This window comes from Hydractinia symbiolongicarpus, chromosome 8, assembly GCF_029227915.1.
Source record: "Hydractinia symbiolongicarpus strain clone_291-10 chromosome 8, HSymV2.1, whole genome shotgun sequence".
Lineage (NCBI taxonomy): Eukaryota > Metazoa > Cnidaria > Hydrozoa > Anthoathecata > Hydractiniidae > Hydractinia > Hydractinia symbiolongicarpus.
This window is the reverse complement of record NC_079882.1, coordinates 21,186,521-21,210,287: the sequence shown is the minus strand read 5'-3', so window position 1 is coordinate 21,210,287 and position 23,767 is coordinate 21,186,521. Positions and strand designations below refer to the sequence as shown.

The window sequence follows — 23,767 nt, the reverse complement described above, 5'->3', positions numbered from 1 at the left end:
AATACCAAGAAGTACTGAAGTGCTCCTTTAGATTTTGAAATGGCAATATAAGAGAGAGAGATTAAGAACAATTTATGAACGAAGCTTCTAATTGGAATAGTTATAAACATTTGCACGCTTCCTTCAAGTTAGGTGCTCTGTTATAAAAATGCATACTTCATTCAATATTTATGCTTCACTGATCTATTAGTTGCAGCAACTTTTGATGAAAAAGGCTTGATCGTATATTTGACGAAGAAATTTATGTTATCACCACAACATCACCATGGGAACGTCATTGACGTCATGATTGACGTCAACTTTCTCCGATTAGTGGATGTGGTAAGCGTTATTACCGTAATTTCTTTCAATGCGTGTAATGTAGTCGTAGAAGGATGTCTCCTTATTAGGGGAAAAAATTAACTTTGTAAAAAGGGTATATACCTTAACTCTTCAAAATAAGCTAAAAATTGGGAACCTTCTAAAATCTCTCAAATACCAAAAATTTGAACAAAGTATATATTAATTCATCCTAAAATCGTTTATACTAATTGTTTATATTTCTGAGTACTTTTTTATGACTTTTTGAAAAACATGAACCAGCATTTATGTAAAAAAATTCTTGATTCATTTAAAAGTGTCTTCCTTGAATCTTCTGAAAATATGAAATGGATTTTATACGGTTTTATGTTTTCTCTTACGTTTTCACTCTTAAACATCCTAAATTCTTCATATATCTTCTAAAGTCGCAAAATTTTAAATTTGTGGCCACTCTACTCTGTAAAAACCGGCAGGATGGCCACTCGTCCTTGAAAACCTTGAATGTTCTTGAATGTTCTTGAATTTTATTTGGTCTTGAATTGTTCCTGAGTTTTTACAATTCTATGAAAATCTTTTTAGAATAGTAAAAAAAATGTCTAATAAGAAAAGTACCAGAATGCATGGAAAAAGCATTTTTAATGAAAGTTGGTTGAGCGATGAACAGTTTAAAATATGGTTGAAAAGGGGACCAGATAAACACAAAGCATTGTGTAGACTTTGTGACACAGTGATAGACATAACTATAATGGGAAAATGTGCTTTAACAAGGGCAACAAGCATCAAGTGAATGTGAAAAACTATAGTCCAGTTTCTGGTCTGTTCTTCAAAAGTAACCCTCCAAAGCCATCATCAAGCAAAGACGCCTCCCCGCCACAACAAGATTGATTTAATGATGAGTACATTCAGGGGCGAATTTAGACTTCGGCCACTTCGGCACTCGCCTAAGGAGAAATTTTGCCAATGAGAAAATCATGTGTATCTAAATGTAGAAGTTGATTTAAAGCAACGCATAATTTTTATTATAAGCGTTTAATAAGATTCCTTTGCACCCAGGATCTTTATCTCCACTCAGGAATGTTTGCCGAGGCTCGACTCTCCTTCGATGTGCTTTGCCGAAGTACTATGGTTCTTACGGTAGTCGAACTACATTTTCCGCATTTCGCTGACTTTGTTTCTCTCCATTCCTCTATTTTCTGCCGTAAAAACAGTCGACTTCGGCGACCCCCGAAGTGTGAACTTCTGGATTCTCTTACACAAAAGTAAAACAAAAGAATAATGACGTCGAGAAAAATCTTGCCGAGGTGTGGACTTTTGGACTCTCTTTAATAAGAAGTCGTCGAAATTTACGGTGAAAGAAAGATTGATATTAGGGGATGGGTGCGTAGGAATAATTTGCTCTTCTTATTGTTATTGCCTCTCGGTAGCCGGTCTGTTTAATGGACGTTTTGAATATATGATTGCGGAATAAAGTTGAGCAATGCTGCTAAGAAGAAACATTACTGGAAAACATTTATTCTCTGTGTCGCCTGTTGCAGAAGAAAACAGTTTGGCAGAAGAGCAGGCTTTGACTTAACAAAAATCTTAGCATCAATTTAATGACTACTAGCTACGTTTTCAGGTACATATGTTTACTTTTAAGATACACAATTGCTTTCTATTGCTGTGCTAGCAAGTGTGAACATGAAACTGTTTATAGTTTCACTTTCAACAAACTTGAAAAAGCTTTTCTGTCAAATTCAAAAGAGCTTTGTGTTATCTTGGGTTTCTTTTTTATTTAAGTAACAAAACATTTTATAACAACACATTAAATTGAATAGCTGGCCAGCTGGTAAATGTGTAAGGTATAACAATTTGTTGACTTCATAATAACTTTGTATGTTAACTTTTGTAGATTCAAATCTTCTGGCAGTAGACACTTTCCAAACGATTTTTCAACATGTCACAAAGCCAATAAAGAGAATACTAGTTTTGAGAGAAAGACTTTGACATCATATTTTGGTTTAAGATCTCTAGCGTCATATCGAAATAATCCCTGGAAATGGTACTAATTATATACAATTCGAAAAAGAAAAAGGCTTAGTTTTATTTAATGGGTGAAATGGCAATGTTTTTCACATTTTCAATAAAGAAGTTGTCATGCTGATAGACATGGAAAATGTTTGTGATTTTACTAACAAGGCGAAAATGACTTAGGATATATACTTATTACAACCCTATGGACACAAAAATGTGTAATAATGTAACGATATCTGTTCTTGAATGATTTTGCATTGTTAAAAATTTCAAGTATTTGTAGTAATTATCACATATTAGCTACAAGGTATTTTCAAGTTTGATTCAACATTTTAAAAGTGTGAGCCAGAAATGGTTACCGATAAATAAAAACAGTTTTTTTTGCTTTAAGCTAATAGGGCTAAATATTTTTTGATTGAATGCTCTGCTAAATCAGTGTTCATTCTTTTGTTTTCGTAGGTTGTTGCGTTGTAAGTTTGTTTTTAATTAGCTATTGCTGCTTGAAAATCCAAATTTTAAGTTGTGCTGCCCTTTACCTGTACACAATTTTTATATAACCTTGCCATTTTTTTAATTTATTGTATTTATCTGTTGTTGTTTATGTTGTTGTTGCTATGATATAATAATACAAATCAAGCTTACTTACATATGCATTTTTGTGTTGTTGTTTTTTGCTTATTTTTTATAGGCCTCCTTTTTCATGTTATTAAATATTTAAAATAGATTAAATGTTGAAAATTTTTACCGTTTTTATACTGACTTAAAAGAATTAGGTACTTAATTAGTTTCTGAGAATTTATAGCCTCAATATTAGCCAAAAGCTATTATATTCACCCATAACTTGCAAAAACGCGCTTGCAAATATTTTTGTGGATGTGGAAGAAAGAAGAAATTTTGCTGGCTGGCTAATTTTAGCCTTAATTTTTCTGAAAACATTATTTTGCTTTCATTTGAATTTTGTGATTGTTTTTTTTTTCAAATAACATGTGAGAGATGGACCTGTAAAGGTCCTGCCTGCTGCTGGGGCTTTTCCCAAGACCCGACTTGGGGGGCTAAGAGCGCCCCCCTAGACCCCCAGCTGATTTAACACGCGCAATTTTTGCTACGCGAAAATTACGCGTTGACTTTGCTTCGCTTCGTAAATCCGCCTAAGGAAAAAAAATCCTGTATCCGCCCCTGTACATTAGCAGTTTCTTATGCTGAAATTCGTTGGGCTCTGAAAGTATTAACATCATCACATCATTCATTTCATTGTGGCTTGAATTTGAACCAGCTATTTTTTTCATTCAGAAAACCATTTTTGATGAAGCTGATTCAGCTTATTCTTTAATTAAAACTGATTTGCAGAAACGAGAGAATCATTCACCACCGGAACTAGTCAAGTTACCAACTGCCACCAAAACCTTGCTTTCGTCCCTTCAAGCCAGTTTGACAAAGAAGTTAAAGTTTAAAGGAGAATGTGCTGCACTTATTAAAGGTATTATTGAAAAGCTACAAGAACGATCGCCATTGAAACACCTTTTTGTTCGATCTTTGTCTATTCTTGTTCCAAAAAATGTGATTGAAAGTAAAAACTGTCTACTTAAGTTTGAAAAGGTCGTGGACAAGTTTTACACAACAAATCACATCAAGCAGATAATGCCAAGTTGCAGTTGGAGGAGTTCATCTCAAGCACAGCTAAGACTCATAAAGATAAGTTTCTTGGCTTTAGCCTTTCTGATAATCATTTTTACCGCGAGTATTTAAACGGTTCTGATGAATACAAAAATTTATGGAAAATCATGGTGATGGTCTTCACTGTTTCACATGGACAAAGCCAGATCGAGAGAGGATTCAGCATCAACAAAGAAGTCACTATCGAAAATCTTAAAAACAAGTCACTATGTGCTCAGCGGTTGAAATATGATGCCTTAAAGTGTTGCAAAAAAGATGTGCATGATATTGAAATCACTGCCAAAATGGTTACATCATGTAAAACAGCCCGTGCTAGGTATGTATTTGCCCTTGAAGAAGTAAAAAAAATCAAAAGAAAATGAAGCAGCCAATAACAAGAGAAAGATAATAACATATGAGATTGATAGTGTGAAACGCAAACTAATGGAGGTAGATACATGTATTCAATCATTGAACAAAAATATGAACAACTGTCTTGACGAGGGTGAGGTTAGTCATGACATTGCTATGTTTCTGAAAGCAAATGCATTCAGAAAAGCCATTGCAGAGAAAAAGCGACAATGGTGGATTCAGATGATGCTATTAAAAAATTGGAGGAAGATCTCAAAAACTAATAACCTACATAATACTCGTAGTTTGTTGACATTAATTTATTTCAAGATATATGGATTATTTATTAGCTTCATATTCTAATTTGAAGATCTTCTTATACAATACATGTTCTATTTTTAATTGAGAAGTAAAGTTTTATAAAACACAAGAAATAGAATCCTTTGGGCCATTTCCATAATACTGGATAAATAGATTTTAAAAACAGAGAAGAAGAGAAGAACACTATTTATTGAACTTTGTTATTTTTGTGACTTTCATATTCTGTTATTTTTAGTTTACACTTTTGTTACTATTTAATTCTAGCTTTCTGATAAGTATCTTAAAACTTGTACACAAAGTAGCTGCGTACTCCTAAAAGAACGATTTCTGGAACGATATCAACTTTATTATCAAGGTTTCTACATGTCTACGCTCTTTTATTTTGTTCAAAGTATCACAGATTATCCTATATTGATGTATAAAGTCAGTGAATTGATCAAGATATTAGCTTTTTTTGAAGTTATTTTTGTCCTTGAAAACCAATATTTTGTTCATGAAATGTTCTTGAATAGTTCTTGAATTTTTTTAAAATTTTAAGTGGCCACCCTGAAACCTAACAAAATTTTCAGACAATTTATTGAAGTCATATCAGGACACCAACGACAGAAAGATAAAACAATGTAATTTGATGCCATAACGTCGTCGCACGTCATATCTTTTGTATGCGATTTGTCTATTCCAATTCGTTTTTAACACTCGTGAGAATGTTTCTATCGTCATAGCGAAGATTTTTCCAAACAGTTTTGACTTGTTCTAGGAATTAAAGTCAAGTGTTATGGAGATGTTTGGAAATTAGCGATGCGGTATGACTATAAAAGGGAATAAAAAAAACAGGGTAATAAATCTTGTCTAAAATTTAAAACAATTTAAAACCAGACCAAACATAAAATTGTGGAAAGGGTTGCTAGAAAAGCTATTTGTTTTGAGTCGAGCAAAGTTGATTGATATTATTAATTTTATGTTATATGGGAGGATATTAATGTAGTCAAATTTCAGAATATCTCCATTATAATTGTATGTGTGTTTATAACAGTCTCCTTAACAAGACGAATACATTACAACTAAAAGAATTTAAAGTTTACTTTTAACTTTTAGTACTTTAAAACTACTACGAAACTAAAATTACTTAAAAAATAACATTTAATCAGTTAATTATATTCCTTTACTTTTTTTTTCCTGATGTATTCCTCAGTATTGTAGTGTATGTTATACATTTTTTTTTTTATTTAGAACGAAGAGCTCCAAAACATTGAAGTTTTTCTCCAAATAGAACAGGTAACTACTTTGTTAGGGAGATTTTAATGCTTAGTCATTTTTCGCGCATGAATTCTCTGTATATTCACCCTAAACATGTTTGCTTGGAATAAGAAGTTCAAAAACCGTTGTTGTTTTTCACTCCACTTTGTAAAGTTACTTTTGTTTTCCAAACCTGAAAAAGTCAAACAATAGTGAAATAAAGCAGAGATGCTTTATACTATCTTGTAATGTTTTAGCGTATCAGATATATTTTTTGGTCAGGTTTTGTTTTGTGGGTTTATGAAAATTATAATACGTAATTAATCTTTACAGTGGTGGACAAACCCTCATTTAACATGGAATCCTGCTGATTATGGAGGATTGGAAGTCTTACTTCTGCCATCCGACCAACTGTGGCAACCCGACACAGTCATACTTAATAGGTAAGTGTCCTCATCATCAATTTCGAGTTTATTCTTCTTTTTGTTATTCCTTTTATTGTTAATGTTTTATTTTAGCATTCTTCCTGATGGGAAGATAAATCCTCCCTTATCATACATTAAAACCTATACGAGGCTGTTTCATAATGGAAGTTGCTATTGGAACAGTCATCTCGTGATTGATAATGATTGCAATATTAACCTGAAGAGATTCCCCTACGATAAGCATCAATGCAGTATTCAGATAACATCTCGATATCACGACATTCGACAACTTAGGTACGACTTTCCTCAACACGAAGAATCCAACGATATCAATCTTGTGAATAAGGAATGGATATTGACGGTGAAGAATGTTATAGAAAAAAACGTAACCCTTCAATGCTGTCATTATCCCGTATCTTCAATAATCCTCCCTTTAAAAATAAAAAGAAAATCTCTTGCATATTTCGTGAATTTATTTATACCTTGCATAATCCTTTCTATTTTGATGGTACTGGCATTTGTCATCCCGCCATTTTCAGGCGATCGACACAACCACAGCCTAACAATTTTATTCACCGTGATTGTTTTCCAACAATTAACCATGGACACACTCCCACCATATGCTTTTCCATATCTGTCAGAGTTATACTTTTTAACCACCATACTCGCCTTTGTCAGCCTCTTGATAACAACCTTAACTATAAATTTGTATTACAGAAAAGGGCGTACGGTTCCATGTTTTCTTCACGTGATCATCCTGGACTGGATTGGTGCTGTCGTTTACATGACAAAGAAGCGTTATAATTACGCAACAGGTAAGCACGATCTTGATCACATGACCATAAGGTGCAGTTTTGATACAGCAGCGCATAATACTTGTAAGGAAACCGAAGATGGTGAATCAATTGTTATTGATATGGCGCCTTATAATCATTTCTCTTTTAAATCTCACGCTTTCGTGGACAAATCCAACAGAGACTTTCTTCACATCAGGAATGCAGATAAGGATGAAGCAATCAAAAATATAGCAGAGAAAAAGGATGGATTGTCGAAAGAAGAGAACCTAAAAGAAGCACGAGAGGAAATCGAAAGTTTAGAAGTGAAAGCTGTTGTGCGAGCTATAGATCGTTTGTTTTTTACCACGTACATGATCGTAGTTTCTGGATATTTGCTCGGTACTGGTTACTCTATTTTGTTTTAGAACTATATACAAAAAGGGCGTTTGACTGTACAAGCTGTTTAGCTTGCAGAAAATTATAGACATCAGCAACTATTTTTTATCGCGAGTTTAATTATTCTATTTAGGTTTTTGTTATATGAAATAAACAATAAATAGGTTTTGTCAAGTCTTCATTACATTAAGCTTGCTCCCTATTAGAAAAAACTACTTTGGTTTGTGTGGAATCACGTAAATGATTCAACGCTCACGCCTGAATAACGCCCAGGGTAAGTACAATATGCTATCCACAATGCGTTCACGGAATTTATCGACTTCGAATAGTTAGGTTCAAACATGTTCAAAGAACCAATAGCACAGTATTTAAGTTAAAAAGTTATAAAAAAAATGGATTGCAAAAAAGGAAGAAGCTTCTGCGAGTCCAAAAATCGCGAATTAAAAGAAATAACTTTTGAGAATGACCTCTTTTAAATTTTTTCAAAAAATAACTAGCAGACGATCTTAGAAATGTGAAGGAAACTTTCCTCCAAGATTTTAATAATAATTTGCTCAAGAGGGCTTCAAATAGCGTGTAAAGCTACCATAAGTTAATAAGATGTTTTTTGATGTTATGTAGAACCTACCATTTTGAAATCCGTGAAACACGCTGAATTGTCTATCAACTCAAAGCAAAAAGAAAGAAAGAACTTGTTTACACCCCTCTTTATAACAATATGCTTAATAAGAATATGAGGCAGGGATTTACTTAAATCAAGAATATCTTGGATAAATAATTATCAGGATGATTTTTCAAGAAATACAAATAAAAACTACTTGTTATTATTTAGCTTTCAATGAAACATAAAGCGTGTTAACCTTTTTGATTCCTACGTCTTTGTCTGTGCCTTCTTCTTATTTTGCCTTCTTCTATCATTAATACAATACATATGTATGAGCATCCTCGTCCCCAGGGTCTTGTGGCTCCTGAGCCGTTATTACGGAGTGGCCAACAATGCCAACTTTTTCGCCGCTATCAACTTCATCAACGAGGCAAAATGCCCTGGGAACGAGGTTGATGTAGGAGAGAATTTTGCAACAATAATTTCGACTTAAAAATTGATAAAACTTAAGAATACAGTAGAATACCGTCTAAAAAGCGGGCATCTCTTTTAAAAGACGGACAGTGGTACCCTTAAATAATAATAATGGTAAGGTTTTAGGCTAAACTCTTATAAATAAACCAGCCGTTCTGGCAGGATGTTCTGCGTCCAATTTAGAAAATAACAAAAGTTCTGAATATCGTATCTACAAAAATCTCAAACTTTGTATTTTTAGAAACTATGCAGAGATAGAGAAATGTATGTTCTGGCGCAGACGACGTCGACCAAAGGGAAATTCCCTAAGTCATCTGTTAGTAACCAACACAAAATAATATGAAATAATATATAAATGTCAATAACTAACACAAACTCATATTAAATGATATATACATTAAATACCAACACATAATAATATTAAATGATATAAACAACAATAAATCAACGCAGGCGCAATAGCGTATACATTATATATGCTATAGTATACAAATATGAGTAAGGGAAATTCCCTTCTATCAAATAAATATGACCAAGGAATATTGCGACGAATGCGGGATTGAAATTGATAAGTACGATCGCTGTAAATGTGGTAGAAGGGTAATCATAAAGGAAAAATGCTCTGTTGGCAGCACTATATCATGTGGATCACCTATAACGCCGGGTCGTGTAGTTGTGAAAAATCCTTGGTTGGGCCCTGATTATTAAAATAAAGGGATGTTCAAATTTTATGGAAATAATATTGAAAACAGGGACTTCTAAAATGAGCCATCAGTGCTCGATATCAACGAGGTTCAAATTGAGAAAATTGTACTCAGCGATCCCATCCAAGCTAATAAGGGCAAAGATGCTAGATATGTTATAGGCTATAAACATGATAGCAAGATGTCGTTACTATTGATCATAACGCCAAAGGGGTTGCATTCAAACGGTGCATCTAGATACGATGATGGATCCTCCCTTACCATGTCCCTTAATGTTGGTGATCATCCTGAATGGCTGGAAAAATATAAGTGTATCCTAGCCAGGATACAACAATTGTATGGTAGTGAGTTCACGACCTCATCAGTAAAGAACGGTAGATATCTGAACACAAAAATTAAAGAATGGGATGGTAAAATAAACACGTATTTCTACGATAAATCACTACCACTGAAGCAGCCCTGCGACTGCATCTGTATACTAAAATTATCCAGCATTTACAGGGAAGGCTCTAAGCACTATCTGCAGGTCTTGCTCGAAGAGTGTAAATACAAGCCGGTACCTGTAACCTTAAGGACAAGGCATCTTATTGATTCAAATAACGACGAGGAACTATTCGTTGTGGTATAATAAAATGATCGATTTGAAAAGAGAAGCGAGAGAATTAGGGATACGTGGGTATTCATATAAAGATATTTCAACACAGACTCTTGATTCTTATTGCAAACCATGTGCAGATATCGCGGGTATGAAGATTCTAGAGCAGTATATCAAAGGCTTGGAAGCGAAACAAAAGAAAACCATTATATATTAAGGTGACCTAATGATTGATGCCAGTACCGGTGAAGTAGTTGGTACTATCTAATTTGTTCATTAACAAATTAGATTATGAATATTTAGGTGGATCATCTAGGTAGCGCTTGCATATTGCGCAGACTGCAAGTTTTTAAACAATTCTACTCTCGCCTCATCGCGGCCTTTGGCTACAAGAGCTTGTCTCTCTTGTTCATTGATCTGCTCCTTGAGTATAAGATATTTTTGTTTCTCCTGCATGATCAAACTGAACTCATAATCACTTATCACTCCATTGTCGATGGCTTTCGAAATCAAAACAACTATTGAATTCAGCTTAGTCTCTGCAAGGAGTCTTATAAAGTCGTGTTTTTTACGTTTATAGTTCAATTTCTTCCCACCTTGTTTTAAGGCAGTCTGTCCAAATCCAACGGCTATGGATATACCACCCATAGCGACGGCTAGAGGAACTCCAATACCACTCAACATGCTTGCAATGCCAACACCGCTCGTGATCACACTTATGGCGAGTAATCCATGGTCCATATAATGAATCCAGGTACCATGCATTCCAAATTTTTTCGACAACTTTTCGCGTTGTTTAACTTCATTTCGCAGAAAATGTTCGATTTCTTCTATCTTCTTCAGACGATACACATGCCCCTCGTTATTCTTATGATCTGGAGCACTCGGTGGGTAAAGTTTTGTAATATCAGACATTTATTGTATATACACGCACATCGTTAGTCCTACGAATAAAACGTTTTTATCGTGGTGAAATTCATCTGTTAACATGAACTCGAGGCGATCAGTGGATCCTTTCAAAGGAAGGTATACAGGGTTGTTGAAATTCCATATTAACATGTCTCCCTAGTTATTTAACTCCTTCGTTTCAAGCATAGCCAGTATCTTGGATTTTTTCCATTAAAAAGGCATCTTTCCTCATCGAGTTGGTGACAAGTGAGTCTCAAACGCTGATAGACATCTGTCCTGTAGAAGCTGTCTTGGTCGCCCTCAGTAAACATTAGCTTGGTATCAAAATTATATTCCATAAGGTCCTGAAGTTACTGATCGACTATCGCAACGTACCCTTTACTAACTCTAAGCCTACAAATCCCATTCCTTAGTACGAAGAGTTTGATCCTGTCTCCTGCTTGACTGTTGACGATACTTACCAAATCATCAATACTATATAAACCTTTCTCAATCAAGATGAGCGCTTCAAAATCCCCAACATTAAAATTTCCGTCATCGGTCGAACCAGGCACCGATTTGTAAATGTTGATCTCGTTCTTTTTTTTTAAAAGATTTAGATACGTGGCTCGAAGGCTAATCGACTTCAATGCGATCCTCGTATCCTCCCCCAGATATTCATCAAAGACTATTGGTTCCTCAAGATCAGTAATATACAATTGTTTCATGTTTCTTTAAAGAAACATGAACATTTACTCGTATAATCCTACAGCAAAGTACAAGTCCAACAGAGGCGAGTGGCCTCTCGGTGTAACTAACTTGGAGCATCAGGATCTCTACGTGTCTACGACTCAGCACATTTCCGTGGCCTTCCTACAGTTCATCAAGTATCCCATCAAAGTTTCCACTAATCTGTTGAACGATCCCGTGAGTATAAATTGGGAGGGGCAAGCCTTGAAATATTGGAACATCCAGGTTAAATTTGCTTGTCATTGCGCGACAACGGCGTTGGGGATCTCTTCCAAGCACATGACTGGCTCCGTACCCTCGTTAACGCCATTTTCAAATTTCACGTATATTACCACATGCGTCGTATTTTAGCGAGAATGAAGGTACCTATGCCATACGAAGGAGGCTTTTCTCAGTATGATAACCCCTACTCTACCTCGGGGTATGCGCAGGTATGTCGCAAGTATGGTGCAGATCCTAATAGCCTCTAAAAGTTTAAAGCCTTAGTGTCATCGTTGACGAGTGGTAGATGGTGGCCGCAGGTTGATGGGGATTGGGCCAAATTCATTATGCTCACTAGCCGGGGTCTGACATCTGAGGGCCTGATGAAGCTCAGCGAGAGTATTTGCGTTTACGGGATCTTGCTACTAGGATCCCAAGTGAGTGCCAAGGCCTCAATCCTAGGCTCTAATGCCGATAACTTCACGGCTAGACAGATACTCCTGCAAAAATTCGAGGCCATGGTTCAACGCGACGAGAACGTAGGTCAAGACATCACCGAGTTTCAAAAGGTACTCCAGTATGCCAGAACACTGGTGAATTTTGCTGTGATGTCCAGCGTGTACATGCTCCCCTCCAACATGGAACTCCGTATTGGTAAAATCGTGGGATATAACAACAACGTTTTAATCGCGCCCTCTAACATAGGTGTAGGTGTGGAGCTAGACCTGAATACAAAAAGCTGTCAAACATAAGGCAACCTTCACCACACCTCCCAGGCAACATATCAAAAAAACCACGCCTGATACCAAGGAAGCTGCTGTTCACGAGGATACCAAAGTCACGCTGGTTATGGTAGGAGTAGGACTGATACTCGCATATATATGGATAAAGAAATAGGTCTAATGTGTTTATCAACATACTAGACTCTCATCTATTCCTTCTTTTACCTATATAGGTCACAACGATACCTACAGCACCTGCGATGGCCAAATACAGATGTCTTGCTATAAACTCCACGACTTTGGCGGCTATCCGGATGGAAAATGATACGATGGTGCCAATAATCCCAGGTAATGCGACCCCAGCCTTGCCTGCTAGATATTTAAGGAACCGTCCGAGACGATCCAGCTGCTTTCTCACAAACCCTTTGCTACCACCACTATCTCCTCCACCTGCTGCCGCCCCACTACCTCCCGTGAGTGCAAGGACCAGGGTGGATATAAGTAGACCAACAGCTGATACGATACTAGCAATAGTGATCCCCTGCTCTTTGAAGTTCAGCTTCTCCCGTAGGGATATATCATCTCCAGCTATCTTCGTAAGGGTCTCCTTAATCATCTTCAGCTGACTATGGATCTTTGAGAGACCATGTTCTTCTATTATCGCCTTTCGATCATCCTTTAGCTTTTTACGATCTTCCTTGGCCCTATCGAGGTCCGCATCCAAAATTTTTTGATGTTCCTCGGATATGTCGGACCCAGCCTTCTTCGCCTCAAGCCTCTTGATCTTGTCATTTGCATTGGAAAGCTCACCATCGTAGTAGATCATCTTACTTTTCACATTATTCAAGTCGTCCTTGAGCGTTCCAACACAGAAATGAAGCCCCCTTCTTTCACGTCCGTCGAAGGCCTCGATAAAAGAAGTATTCTCCATCAGGCTCTTTGTATCATCGAGAACATTCTCGAGCAATGGCAGCATCTCGATGTCACCAGGGTTGTCATTGATGGTATCAATATTTTTCAGGAGTTCCTGCGCCATCTTCCTACTACCCTTGATGGGTGTTGAATATTGATCGAATCCCATGGCTCGCAACCTACCAGCGCCCAAGGCTCTTTTTATCGCTCCCATGGCTTTCAACTCACCATTCTTTTTCGTGAGCTCTACACCATCATAGAGAAGGCGATTTCCATCAATTTTAAATTCATCATAATGTCTCGCTAGTGGTTGACCGAGCTTCCAACTAAGAGCTTCGTAGAGGCTATCAACCTTCGATATCAGTAGTTCCCGCCTTACCGTGAGAGTGTCACCTTGTGAAGGTATTGCGGACGTAGTGCTTGTATCAGGAATATCCTCGGGTCGAAGGATCTCACTGCTGAACTTTTCAGTTTCATATGGAATATCCTCTTCCGGCGTAAAGTCATCCTCAACTCCCGGATTAATTGGCATTTATTTCATCCACAATTGCCTATTAATAAAGATGTCTGTTTTTGGTAAATTAAATCCTAATAAGGAAATTAAGATTATGTTTTCTATGAAAGGCAAAAGACAAATAGGGACAATAACCTGATCCTTCAGGGTATCAATCCGAACGATGGAACGGTTCGAGCCTCCAGGTAGGGGCGTCTGACCATGTAGGAACAAATAAAGAGCGTGCCATAGCCGCAGCGTATAGAAAGACCTTCGCAATACCTCTTGGCTCCATGTTCGAACTCACAAGGGATCTCCCATTCTACCAGGCTGGAGTTCATGATCGCTTAACCTTTATCTTGCATTTCGCTTCATATGGTGACGTTATAAAGGATACCGGAACCCCAGCGGCAGGCTCGACAGCCGCGAAGGCAGCCGATGCTGCCTACAAAATAACATATATTTGTTTGGAATTCGACAAGGCGACCAACGAACAGCTCGCAAGTGCGATGATGTCGAGATACTCGAGATTGGCTCTACCATATGAAAGGATCCTCAGAAGTAAAGTTGTGATCATTAAAAAGGCTGACACATCGTACAACCTACAATTAGATACCCCTGCCAAGAGCTTAAAGGGAGTTCTCCTATTATTCCAGGACCCTGCAGTGGTTAAGGCATATGCTGGGAATAACGAAAAATTTTATAATTCGAAGATCGAGAAGATCTCTGTCACAATCGAAGGGAGCCCCAATGAGTTCTATTCACATGCCATGGTGCCTAAGGATCATATGGAACAAGTAGCTGGACTCATGGGATCCCACGATTCCATAGTAACAATCAGGAAAGTTTTTTACAGAAAGGTACGCTTTGTTCATAGACTTTCGTAGCAGCCCTGATCACACTCTACATGGTAGTGGGCGCCCCCTCCAAAGGCTCAGTGACGGTATTACTCTTCACATGACAAAGAAGCCAGATGGAAGTGGGGACATTAAGTGCTACGTGTATATCTTAATGAATGCACAGCTGAATATCCTCGACGGTAGGTTTCATTCAGTATAATATTAAAAGCAAAATTTGTTTTTGTAGACCAATGCCTACAAAATAAATGGCAACTATAGCAGTACTCGCGGGTGGAGTGCTGATTAACGCGCTCGCATTCAGCGATAGTAACTATTTATTCAGTAAACTCTCGGGGCATAGCGATGAAGAGAGACGACGGCACGATTTAGCGTTTGAGAAATTACAAGCAGCACAAGCTCAATGGGTACGTGACAGACAGGCAAAAATAGTTTGGTACAATAGACGACGGGAGGAACAGCGGGAGGCAGGGCAAAGTCTCAAAGAGCTTGACGAAACTATGAGACAGTACTATATCGCGACGATCGAGAAGGTTCGTGGCGTACAAGTATATGTAATAACATTTTCGATATGTAATAAATATGTCAAAGCATGTTGTTTCGACCGAAGAAGCCGAAAAGCTAAGCCAAATATACTAAACTCCGGAACATCTCTGGACTGGACGGAAAGCCATTAAACTACTCTCTAAGAAGCGTGTTACTCACTGGCTGACTCGTCAGTTGCTCTGGTTAAGGCATATCAAAGGGCCTAAGCGCATCAATTACCCACATTTCACCATCACGAAACCCAATGAGATCCACCAATTCGACCTTCTGTATATGCCACATGACAAGCTGTATGGTAATACGTACAAGTATATACTAACAGGTATTGACGTTGCCTCACGATACAAAGTGGCAAAACAAAGTACAAAACAAAAAGGCCAGTGGGGTACCTGAGATGCTGAAAGATATTTATAAAGCAGGACCTATCCAAAGACTTTCCAATGTGACCAAGGTAGTGAATTCAGATCGGATGTAACGAAATTGCTGGAGGGTAAAAGTGTTGAGATCAAGCGTGCTACTACCCGATACCATCATACATTTACGGCATTTGTCGAAAGCTACAACAAAGTACTCGCCGAGAGATTGTTCAAGCCTCAGGACGCGCAGTTTAGAGATCTGCGCTGACAACGAATAATATAGTGAGGATGTTGGCCCTTTTTCCCACATTCATTAGGATCATTTTTATCAATCACGCAGAGGGCATTATCATATGGATAGCCGGTAGGAATATACCGATCACGGAGTTCTGCAATTTCCAATGTTCATAGATTTAACTGGTTCTCTCGCTCTTGAAGGTCATCGTTAAGCATCGTCAGTGCTTGACGATATTCTTCTATTTCATTTTGTAATTTTTAATACCCTTCGCCGCAAGATATTTCATAATCTCAAGAGCCCTTGGTTTTCTAGATCTATTTACAATCTCCAATGCAGCATCCAGGGTCACGAAAGCATCGTCTCCGCTTACTTCCTTGGACCATGCATCGGACGCATGGTCCGTGAACTCATTACGAGGCGTGGTTTTTACGCCTCTGTATGTCGCTCTTATATCAGCAATTCCCAAAAACCTTCCCAGATCAGCACGTTTAAACATGGGTTGACCCTGGTTGTTTAATAATATCTCAATAGCTCCAGCAGGTAATGTGTTTAACGTGAGTGACATTTTTATTTAACTAATGGTTCCAACCAGGTTCACAATGAGTAGGACAGTTATGAAAAAATACTTGGTATTCCTTTCCCTTTCCAATGCATCACTTAGCTCTTCATCAAGAGCTTCCAGCCGACTTTCCAGATAGGGTATCCTATCCATTTCTTTATCACAATTTTCCAATTTTTCTAAGGTTTTGATGTATGACATATTTATTCTAATACACTCCAGCCCCGAGGATACTTGAGACGGATAAACAAACAGGCATGTTTGGATTTTTTTTTCTTCATCAATAATTTTCATATCAGAGCGCTCCGAGGGATACCATGTAAAAAGCATTTTTTTCTGCCTCCTTAGGTTTTTCGGGATCGTGGTGTAAGCTTGCGTAAGGATCCAGCAGCTGTGTCTTCGATGTCTCCCAGAGATTGCGAGCTCAAGTAAGGGTTGCCTTCGTTTGTCGAGAGATTCATCAGCGATGATATCATCGACGATAAATAATGTTTCTTCACCTGCTAGCAGAGACGAAAGTTTCTCAATCCATTCAAATAACAGATCACCTGGATCAATTAGAAATACATAGGGGTCTTGCCAGAGACTGGTTTGATCGAGATATGTCCGATTGTATTTAATCGTTGGACATAAAACTACTATGTTGTGGAAATGGTGCCTGTATTCATGCTCCAAAAGATCGAGAACACGCTGCGTTTTTCCAGAGTTTGTGGGGCCCATGAATATCGCTGTATGGGGTTCCTTAACAATATTTAGCATGTTTGTTGTATACCCATGGGTATACAACAAAACCTTGAAGGTGCTTACTTGGGTTTTGGGACTATATCGCGGGCAACCAACCCTTGCTAACTGCCATCTCACGACTTCCTCGTCCGGCTGTAAAATAGGCCACCATCTTCATAACGTCACTGGTATCCAGCCTAGTACTAGGACTCGAGAACCCAAGGAACCTCTTACCAACCATGGCATATCCAAATGTGAACCCGAGGTCCACGATTGTCTCGTATATCATATCAATAATCTCATTCTGTTGGGGAGTAACATTCGAACTCATACTTTATTATATGCTTATCGCATGTGAAAAATATCAATATCGTGATTCGTGGTAGGTTTTTGCTTAACCGCTGGTGCAATTGTTTCGGCAATCTGCTGGGTAACCGCGGATTTTTTACGTATAAAATATATGAGACCTCCGATACAGGCGATCGCGAGTAGGCCTCCACCAATGTATATTCCACTTCCTGACTGTACAGAACTCACCTCAAAACTGGTTTTGACTGGAGGTTGTACAGCACCCTCTTGTTGCCTTAGTTCTTCCTTCCTCTTCTTCATCAGTGCTGCTAACTTGTGACCTTGCGCGACTCTACCCGGATGCTTCACTGGTTTAGTAATGATCCTTTCTTCTTGCGATTGTTCAGTGCTCACTTTTTATAAGCCGCGAGATTTATAAAATCTTCTTTTTTATGATGGAGAGCTTGTATCATTCACCAGTTCCCCCGAATTGGGGTAACTCTGTTTAGACATATGCGTATGATTAATCGTATGGGTAGCTACCAACAAAGGCGCGAGAAATTTCCCGAATGCCGTATAGACGAGGATTCCAAGATCAGCCATGGATTCTTTTATAATAGGGTCCCCCTCTAGATCCTGGCGTAGGGCCTCGGGATTATCTAAAGATACAAGGTTGCCGATGGTTTTAGTATACATACTTATCGCATGGGTACTGAGAGCCAAGGCAGTCTTGGCTCCTTTCTCATGGAGGTTGCGTTTGACGGCCTCTGCATGTATTTTCTCGACAATTTCATCTGATGCCTTATCGATGAAATTATCTGTGCATTTGTTTGGTAAAAGATGAGGCTTGGTCTTTCGTATGTCTTTCAGGATTTGGCGTTTGTCTATAGGTTGATCAACAGCCTCGGCTGGAGTATCAACAACATCGAAAATATCAGATAATGAAGACATCGTATTTATTATATGTTTATATCGATAGAGGAAAGCAAGTATCAATATATATGGGAGCAATATAGCGATCAGTAGTACCTCCATTGTTTTACTTCTTTTTCAACCGGTAATGTCCTCTTGCTAATGTAGTGATTTGATTCGCCTGAACGATCCTTTTGTCATCAGCTCTATTTAACGCTATTTTTGTGACTTTCTGCGTGTATATATTGTGAATTTTGTTATTAATACATCTCCAGGTTTTGTTAATATCAATGCCTTCATTCAGACATTGCTCGTAATCTTCAAACGTTATACATTTTTTGGTCACGGCACTCTTCACGCCTTTTGCCTTACGATCTCCGCCCTCTTTCGTTAAGGCTTTATAGGCGTAAGCTTTCGGTCTCAATGTGATGAATGAAGTCATGATCTTACCACCGAGCTCATCCTTCATCAATCCGACGACCTTCTTGTTCTTCCCGATGGGCAGGGGCCTATTGTCATTCTTGTCATAAGCACTCGTGTCAAAACGTGTTTCTACATCATCGGCTATATCTCGATAGAAATCCTTCGTTCTTATGTGGTACGAACGAGTCCGTATCCATATAGCACAGTTGTATTTTGCTACCGTATTTGGGCTGCATGTAATCGTAATGAAATTAGTACATGACGGTTTTTGACTGGTCCAAGAGAGCTTGACCAATATACACGGGCTTGTTCATTTTAATTCCCATTCTGCCCATTTCAACACCCATCAAATTTTTACTGAAGCATGTGCCGCTTTTAAAGTTTGGTTGAATAGTGAGTTTTGCGTAAGCAGCTTTATTCGTGACCAATTTGATGTTTTTATGATGCGAATGTTTTCCATCGTCTTTCCAAATACCGAGTTTATCAACTTGTAGAAATCCTTCTCAAAGTCATTCTTGGCGGCAGTTCTCAGCTTCGTGTTGTGATCGATATAACCCTGCAGCCACGGGGATTGATTAAACTGGATAGCACGGTGGATTTTCTTAAGCTTGAGCCCATGTTTTAAGGTGTACAACATATTTCCGCTTATTTTCAAGATTAGGGATCAATTTTTCAACTCTGTGGATCATTCTACGCTCCGGCAGGAAAGGTAGATCGTTGTGTTTATCATGAAGTTCCCTTGGGTAATCAACGTCGACCTCCAGGAGGTACCCATGCTTATTATCAGATACCAGCTTCTCAATCTTCTTTTTATCTATTACCTCAATATTCGACACCCATTTGAATCCATGAGTGGGTAGAGGCTGTTGCATCGCCCATCCATATAGATTGTTGGCATCCAGGTACTGCAGGTATGACGACTCAACCTCAGGGTCATATTGATCCTCCATATATTTGTTGTTCGCCCTCGCGTACCGGTGTACAGACTGCGTAATACCCCCCCGTATAGCTTTTTCAAACATCAGGATCCGTCAGTAGCTCAAGCTTTACACCCGTGTATTTCAACGCTGCCTTCCAAGCTAAGCCGGGTGCTGAATAAAAATGGGCGGGATCAAGCCCATAGTTAGCATGGCACACTCCTCGAAAGTTTTGGAATATATCGGTGAGTAGTAAAACGTCAGTAACTAAGTACGCATCATGATAGTTTCATTATCTTTTGGATTGATGACATTCCACACTTTTTGAGCGTGCTCGTATTCTTCATTGTTAATCCCCTTCATGTTTAACTTGCTATAGAAAGCCTCCTTTGGAGGTAGCTCAGTTTCCTCGAATCGTCGCCATCCATCCATCTACTCATAGGGATATACACCCTTCCTTCGCATGAGCTTAAAGGTGTCATCCTCACTGAAATGCCAACGGAGATTTTTGCACTGTTCATCATCGAGGTTGCTTGCCAATTTTTCTAATGATGATGCCATGAATAGACAGCTGTCTATGAATCTGATCTCGATCTTCTTGTACGTTTCACCATCACCATACTCAATACCTGCAATGGGTACTTTGATCTTCACATTAAAACTGATGTACTTCTCGTTGTTTTCCGCAATTCAGCCAATATCCTGGGTATCGTATTTTTCACCGAGCTCACGTATGAACAAGTGAGCATCATAGCCACTTAAATTGTGGAATATTACGGGTACGTGATTAGGTATCCTATACTTGAGGTTACAATTATTATTTGCTGCTCCTCGATACAGCCCTGTATAGTGACAATGATCCCTAACCTTGCGCTTTTCATCGCTGAACGGCTTCATACAAATGCGACATGTTTCAACAACATCGTGTTCCCTCTTCTGATCCTCCGTTAATGGTATCATAGGCTTCTGTGGGAAGGTAGCGTAGAGCCGTTTTACCTCATCCTCCAGGTGGTTGACAAAGCGGGTTACGCAGTCCTCGTCCCTGTATACTGTTAGGGGGTCCGGCATTCTCCATATGCAAAAGTGAAATACGTACACCAACTGCATGGCACATGCTTATTCAGCGTCTTGGTCTTAGTATCCCGAGCATTCTCTTTCATAGAAATTAGTAGGGATGACGAAGGGTACTTTGAATTGCCATTTTTCCTTCTCGCTGGGCATCGTGATCTTTACCGCCTCGTTGTCTTTGCAGTAGGTATAGTGGTTATCCCAAGATTCTATCGTTTGGAACCCCTGCAGGCAATTCAGACAAAAATGCATCTTCCTACTATTCCTAGATATCTCGCTACCTAATAATCGAGAAATATTTTTGATTGTTACGTAATGGTTCTTCTTCTCATCGGTAAGCAGTAGCAGATTAGCCTGCTTCTCTCTTTCATTAAATGTTGATCGTCTCAAGATATTAAAGCTCTTTCCCGTCGCATACAATACGTTCACCGCGATGTCAGGATTGTTCCGCTCAAATTTGTTGATGTCCTTAATACTAGTAGGAAATTCAATGCCTTGCCAGTTATATCAATCCGCATATGGTCGGAGCTTGCTGATTCTTTGATGATCTTTTGCTATATTCTCATGATGCAGGGCGGCTACTATAGCCCATCGGAAGCATTCTTCATCATTGTTATTCGGATTAATTATAGCTTTCTTAGTAGCGATCCACTTGGGTGTTTCGATATACGAAGATCCTCTCGTTAACTTCAGCTTATGAATGAAAATCAACATCTAAATGCTGAATGCGACCAATACTAAAGCCACTTTTCGGTAAAGCGGGGTTTTCTAAATGTGTTTTCATTTGTGAGAACATCGTATTCAGCGATTCATCCACTATGTTGCCTTGAAATAATGATGTCATATTGCTATGAAATACCTTATCAACCTCTATGAACTCGTTGGTACCATCCACAGGCTTCCTCCATAAAATCCATAGGGAACACTGTACCTTTGCAGAGCCCATGTTCTCCACTTGGTTTTCAATGAGTGTTTTTACATTTGATTGTACTATACCAAAATACCCATCAATATCTGTTCCATCAATACCAGTTATGCGGTAACTCCTGAATGTTTTGTGAAAAGCATGTTTGTGCTCTTGTGGTGTAAAGTCATGCTCCTTTTGATGATCATCCCCCGCATGATCTTCCTTTGCCTCCTCCTCGACCTCGCCAACCAGTGTCTTCTTAGCACCATCATATAGTGAAAGTATTCGTGATTTTATCGATGTATATATACTTTGCACTGGTTTCTTTATACTCTTCGGTACATGTGATAATAGCCACTCTGACCATTCCCGCAGCTTACTTTTGACTACTGGACGAGTTCTCTTCAGTTCATGGCGTTCAAACTCGTTCATTTCCTCGAACGTGGGAAAGTAAGGCTCGATGTTTTTCTTAATAGGACGTGATCTAGCCATTTCATGTTTTCAATAATGTCCATGGCTTGTGGTGAGAATGAGGTATGATGTGTATTTAATAAAGTAACTAGGTCTGGTTTGCGTAACTTTGAATAACCCGTAATCCCACGGATTTTCGCGATCACGTGTTACTGTTTTACGGTATTATAATTCAAATTCATCTCTTTATTATATATTTTTTGATTTCAATCAACAATTTTTATGGCGCGGTCATATTTTGAGTAAGGGAATTTCCCTTACTCATATTCTGTATAATATGATTATTTATGATTTCATATTATTTTGTGTTGGTTATTGGTAGATGACGTCATGTATTTCTGGTATATATTATTATGTGCTGGTTATTGGCATATTCATATTATTTTGTGTTGGTTACTAACAGATGACTTAGGGAATTTCCCTTTGGTCGACGTCGTCTGCGCCAGAACAGACATTTCTCTATCTCTTATGCTTCACTTCATGTGTACATAAAGTTCCTTGTTCTAACTTCATTTGCATAAAAACTGAGAAAATTCAAATTTATTTTTGCTTAATTGCAATTGTGTGTTAAATGTTCGCATTATAAGTTTATTTAACAACAGTGGCAGAAATAATTTCATGAACACGAATTCAGGTATAAACAATGCCTGAACACAACATCTAAACGACTTTAGCTTCACTAGTCTGGTAAAAAAAACGGCGACAAAATAACGAGTCTATTATTAAGTTCTGCTGGCTAAAGCCGCAGAACAAAGAGTCTCTAAAGCAGACAGTCATATAGCGGACACACTCAATAAAGATGGACAATGTTTTTGTACCAAATGAAATTTCTCGTCATCATTCAAAGAATACTTTGTAAATCTTTCATTGCTTCCAAACGCTTTATGCCCAAATACAATTCCTTTATGGTCAAAATTCTGCCCAGAAGTATATATTTAACAAAATCTCGATAAAGCGGACAATTTTCTGCACCGGTAACGTAGCGATCAAACTCCTTTTCTTTTACGTTTGTTTTTCTTCAATTGGCGTCCCATTGTTTTACCACGGGAAATTCTGAACAAAAAGAATTTGTTTAGTTAAAATGGCGGTGGTAGCAACGATGTCACAACATAACTTGGTTCCTATCTCTAACATTCCTCTTTTATTAACTTATCTAATCAAGTTGTACTACTAGAATAGATAAATTGATGTTTTAGTCCCGGATTTCGTAAGTTTATTTATTCAAAAACTAGTGTCTCTATCTCAAAAAGCTAACCAATCTTTTTAAATGGTTCTTTTTTGCACAAGCTTGCCAGAGAAACTCGCCAAAGACCTAAGTTTCGTAGGGTGCTGAAAAGAGAGCGACAAAATTATGGGACTAGGGGACAGGGGTTGTGGCCTAAATGATATTCTTGATTTAAGCCCTGACTTGCTGGTTGATTTTTATTTGATTGCAGTGTTTTTGTTGGCTAGTATTTTCTATAGCTACATATTTACTTGCGCACGCATCTAAGTGATTACGTAATGCCCGATGCACGCGCAGAAATGGAAGTAAAAATGTTAACAAACTAAGCGGAAAAGTTACCTCCATTTCCGCGCGCGCAGGAAAAACACGGCACTATGATTGAGTGTATTCCAAGCTTAACAATACAATGATGGAAGACCCAAATAGATATAAGCACATAAGCATAATATAAACACATGTTATT

General features: G+C 38.2%; 1 protein-coding gene across 1 annotated transcript; it reads left to right on the top strand.

Moving 5' to 3' along the window:
• The first annotated feature begins 187 nt into the window (after positions 1-187).
• LOC130653601 (neuronal acetylcholine receptor subunit alpha-3-like) lies at positions 188-8,382 on the top strand. The gene is made up of 4 exons (XM_057456122.1): positions 188-321; positions 5,869-5,913; positions 6,208-6,317; positions 6,393-8,382. The coding sequence occupies exons 1-4, from the start codon at positions 244-246 to the stop codon at positions 7,498-7,500; spliced, it is 1,341 nt and encodes a 446-aa protein (XP_057312105.1). The 5' UTR covers positions 188-243; the 3' UTR covers positions 7,501-8,382.
• The last annotated feature ends 15,385 nt before the right edge of the window (positions 8,383-23,767 follow it).

Coding starts and splice junctions, on each gene's coding strand:
- LOC130653601 (XM_057456122.1), top strand. CDS start 244: ATGTTATCACCACAACATCACCATGGGAACGTCATTGACGTCATGATT. Junction 5,914..6,207: donor TTTTTCTCCAAATAGAACAG/GTAACTACTTTG, acceptor TAATCTTTACAG/TGGTGGACAAACCCTCATTT. Junction 6,318..6,392: donor GACACAGTCATACTTAATAG/GTAAGTGTCCTC, acceptor GTTTTATTTTAG/CATTCTTCCTGATGGGAAGA.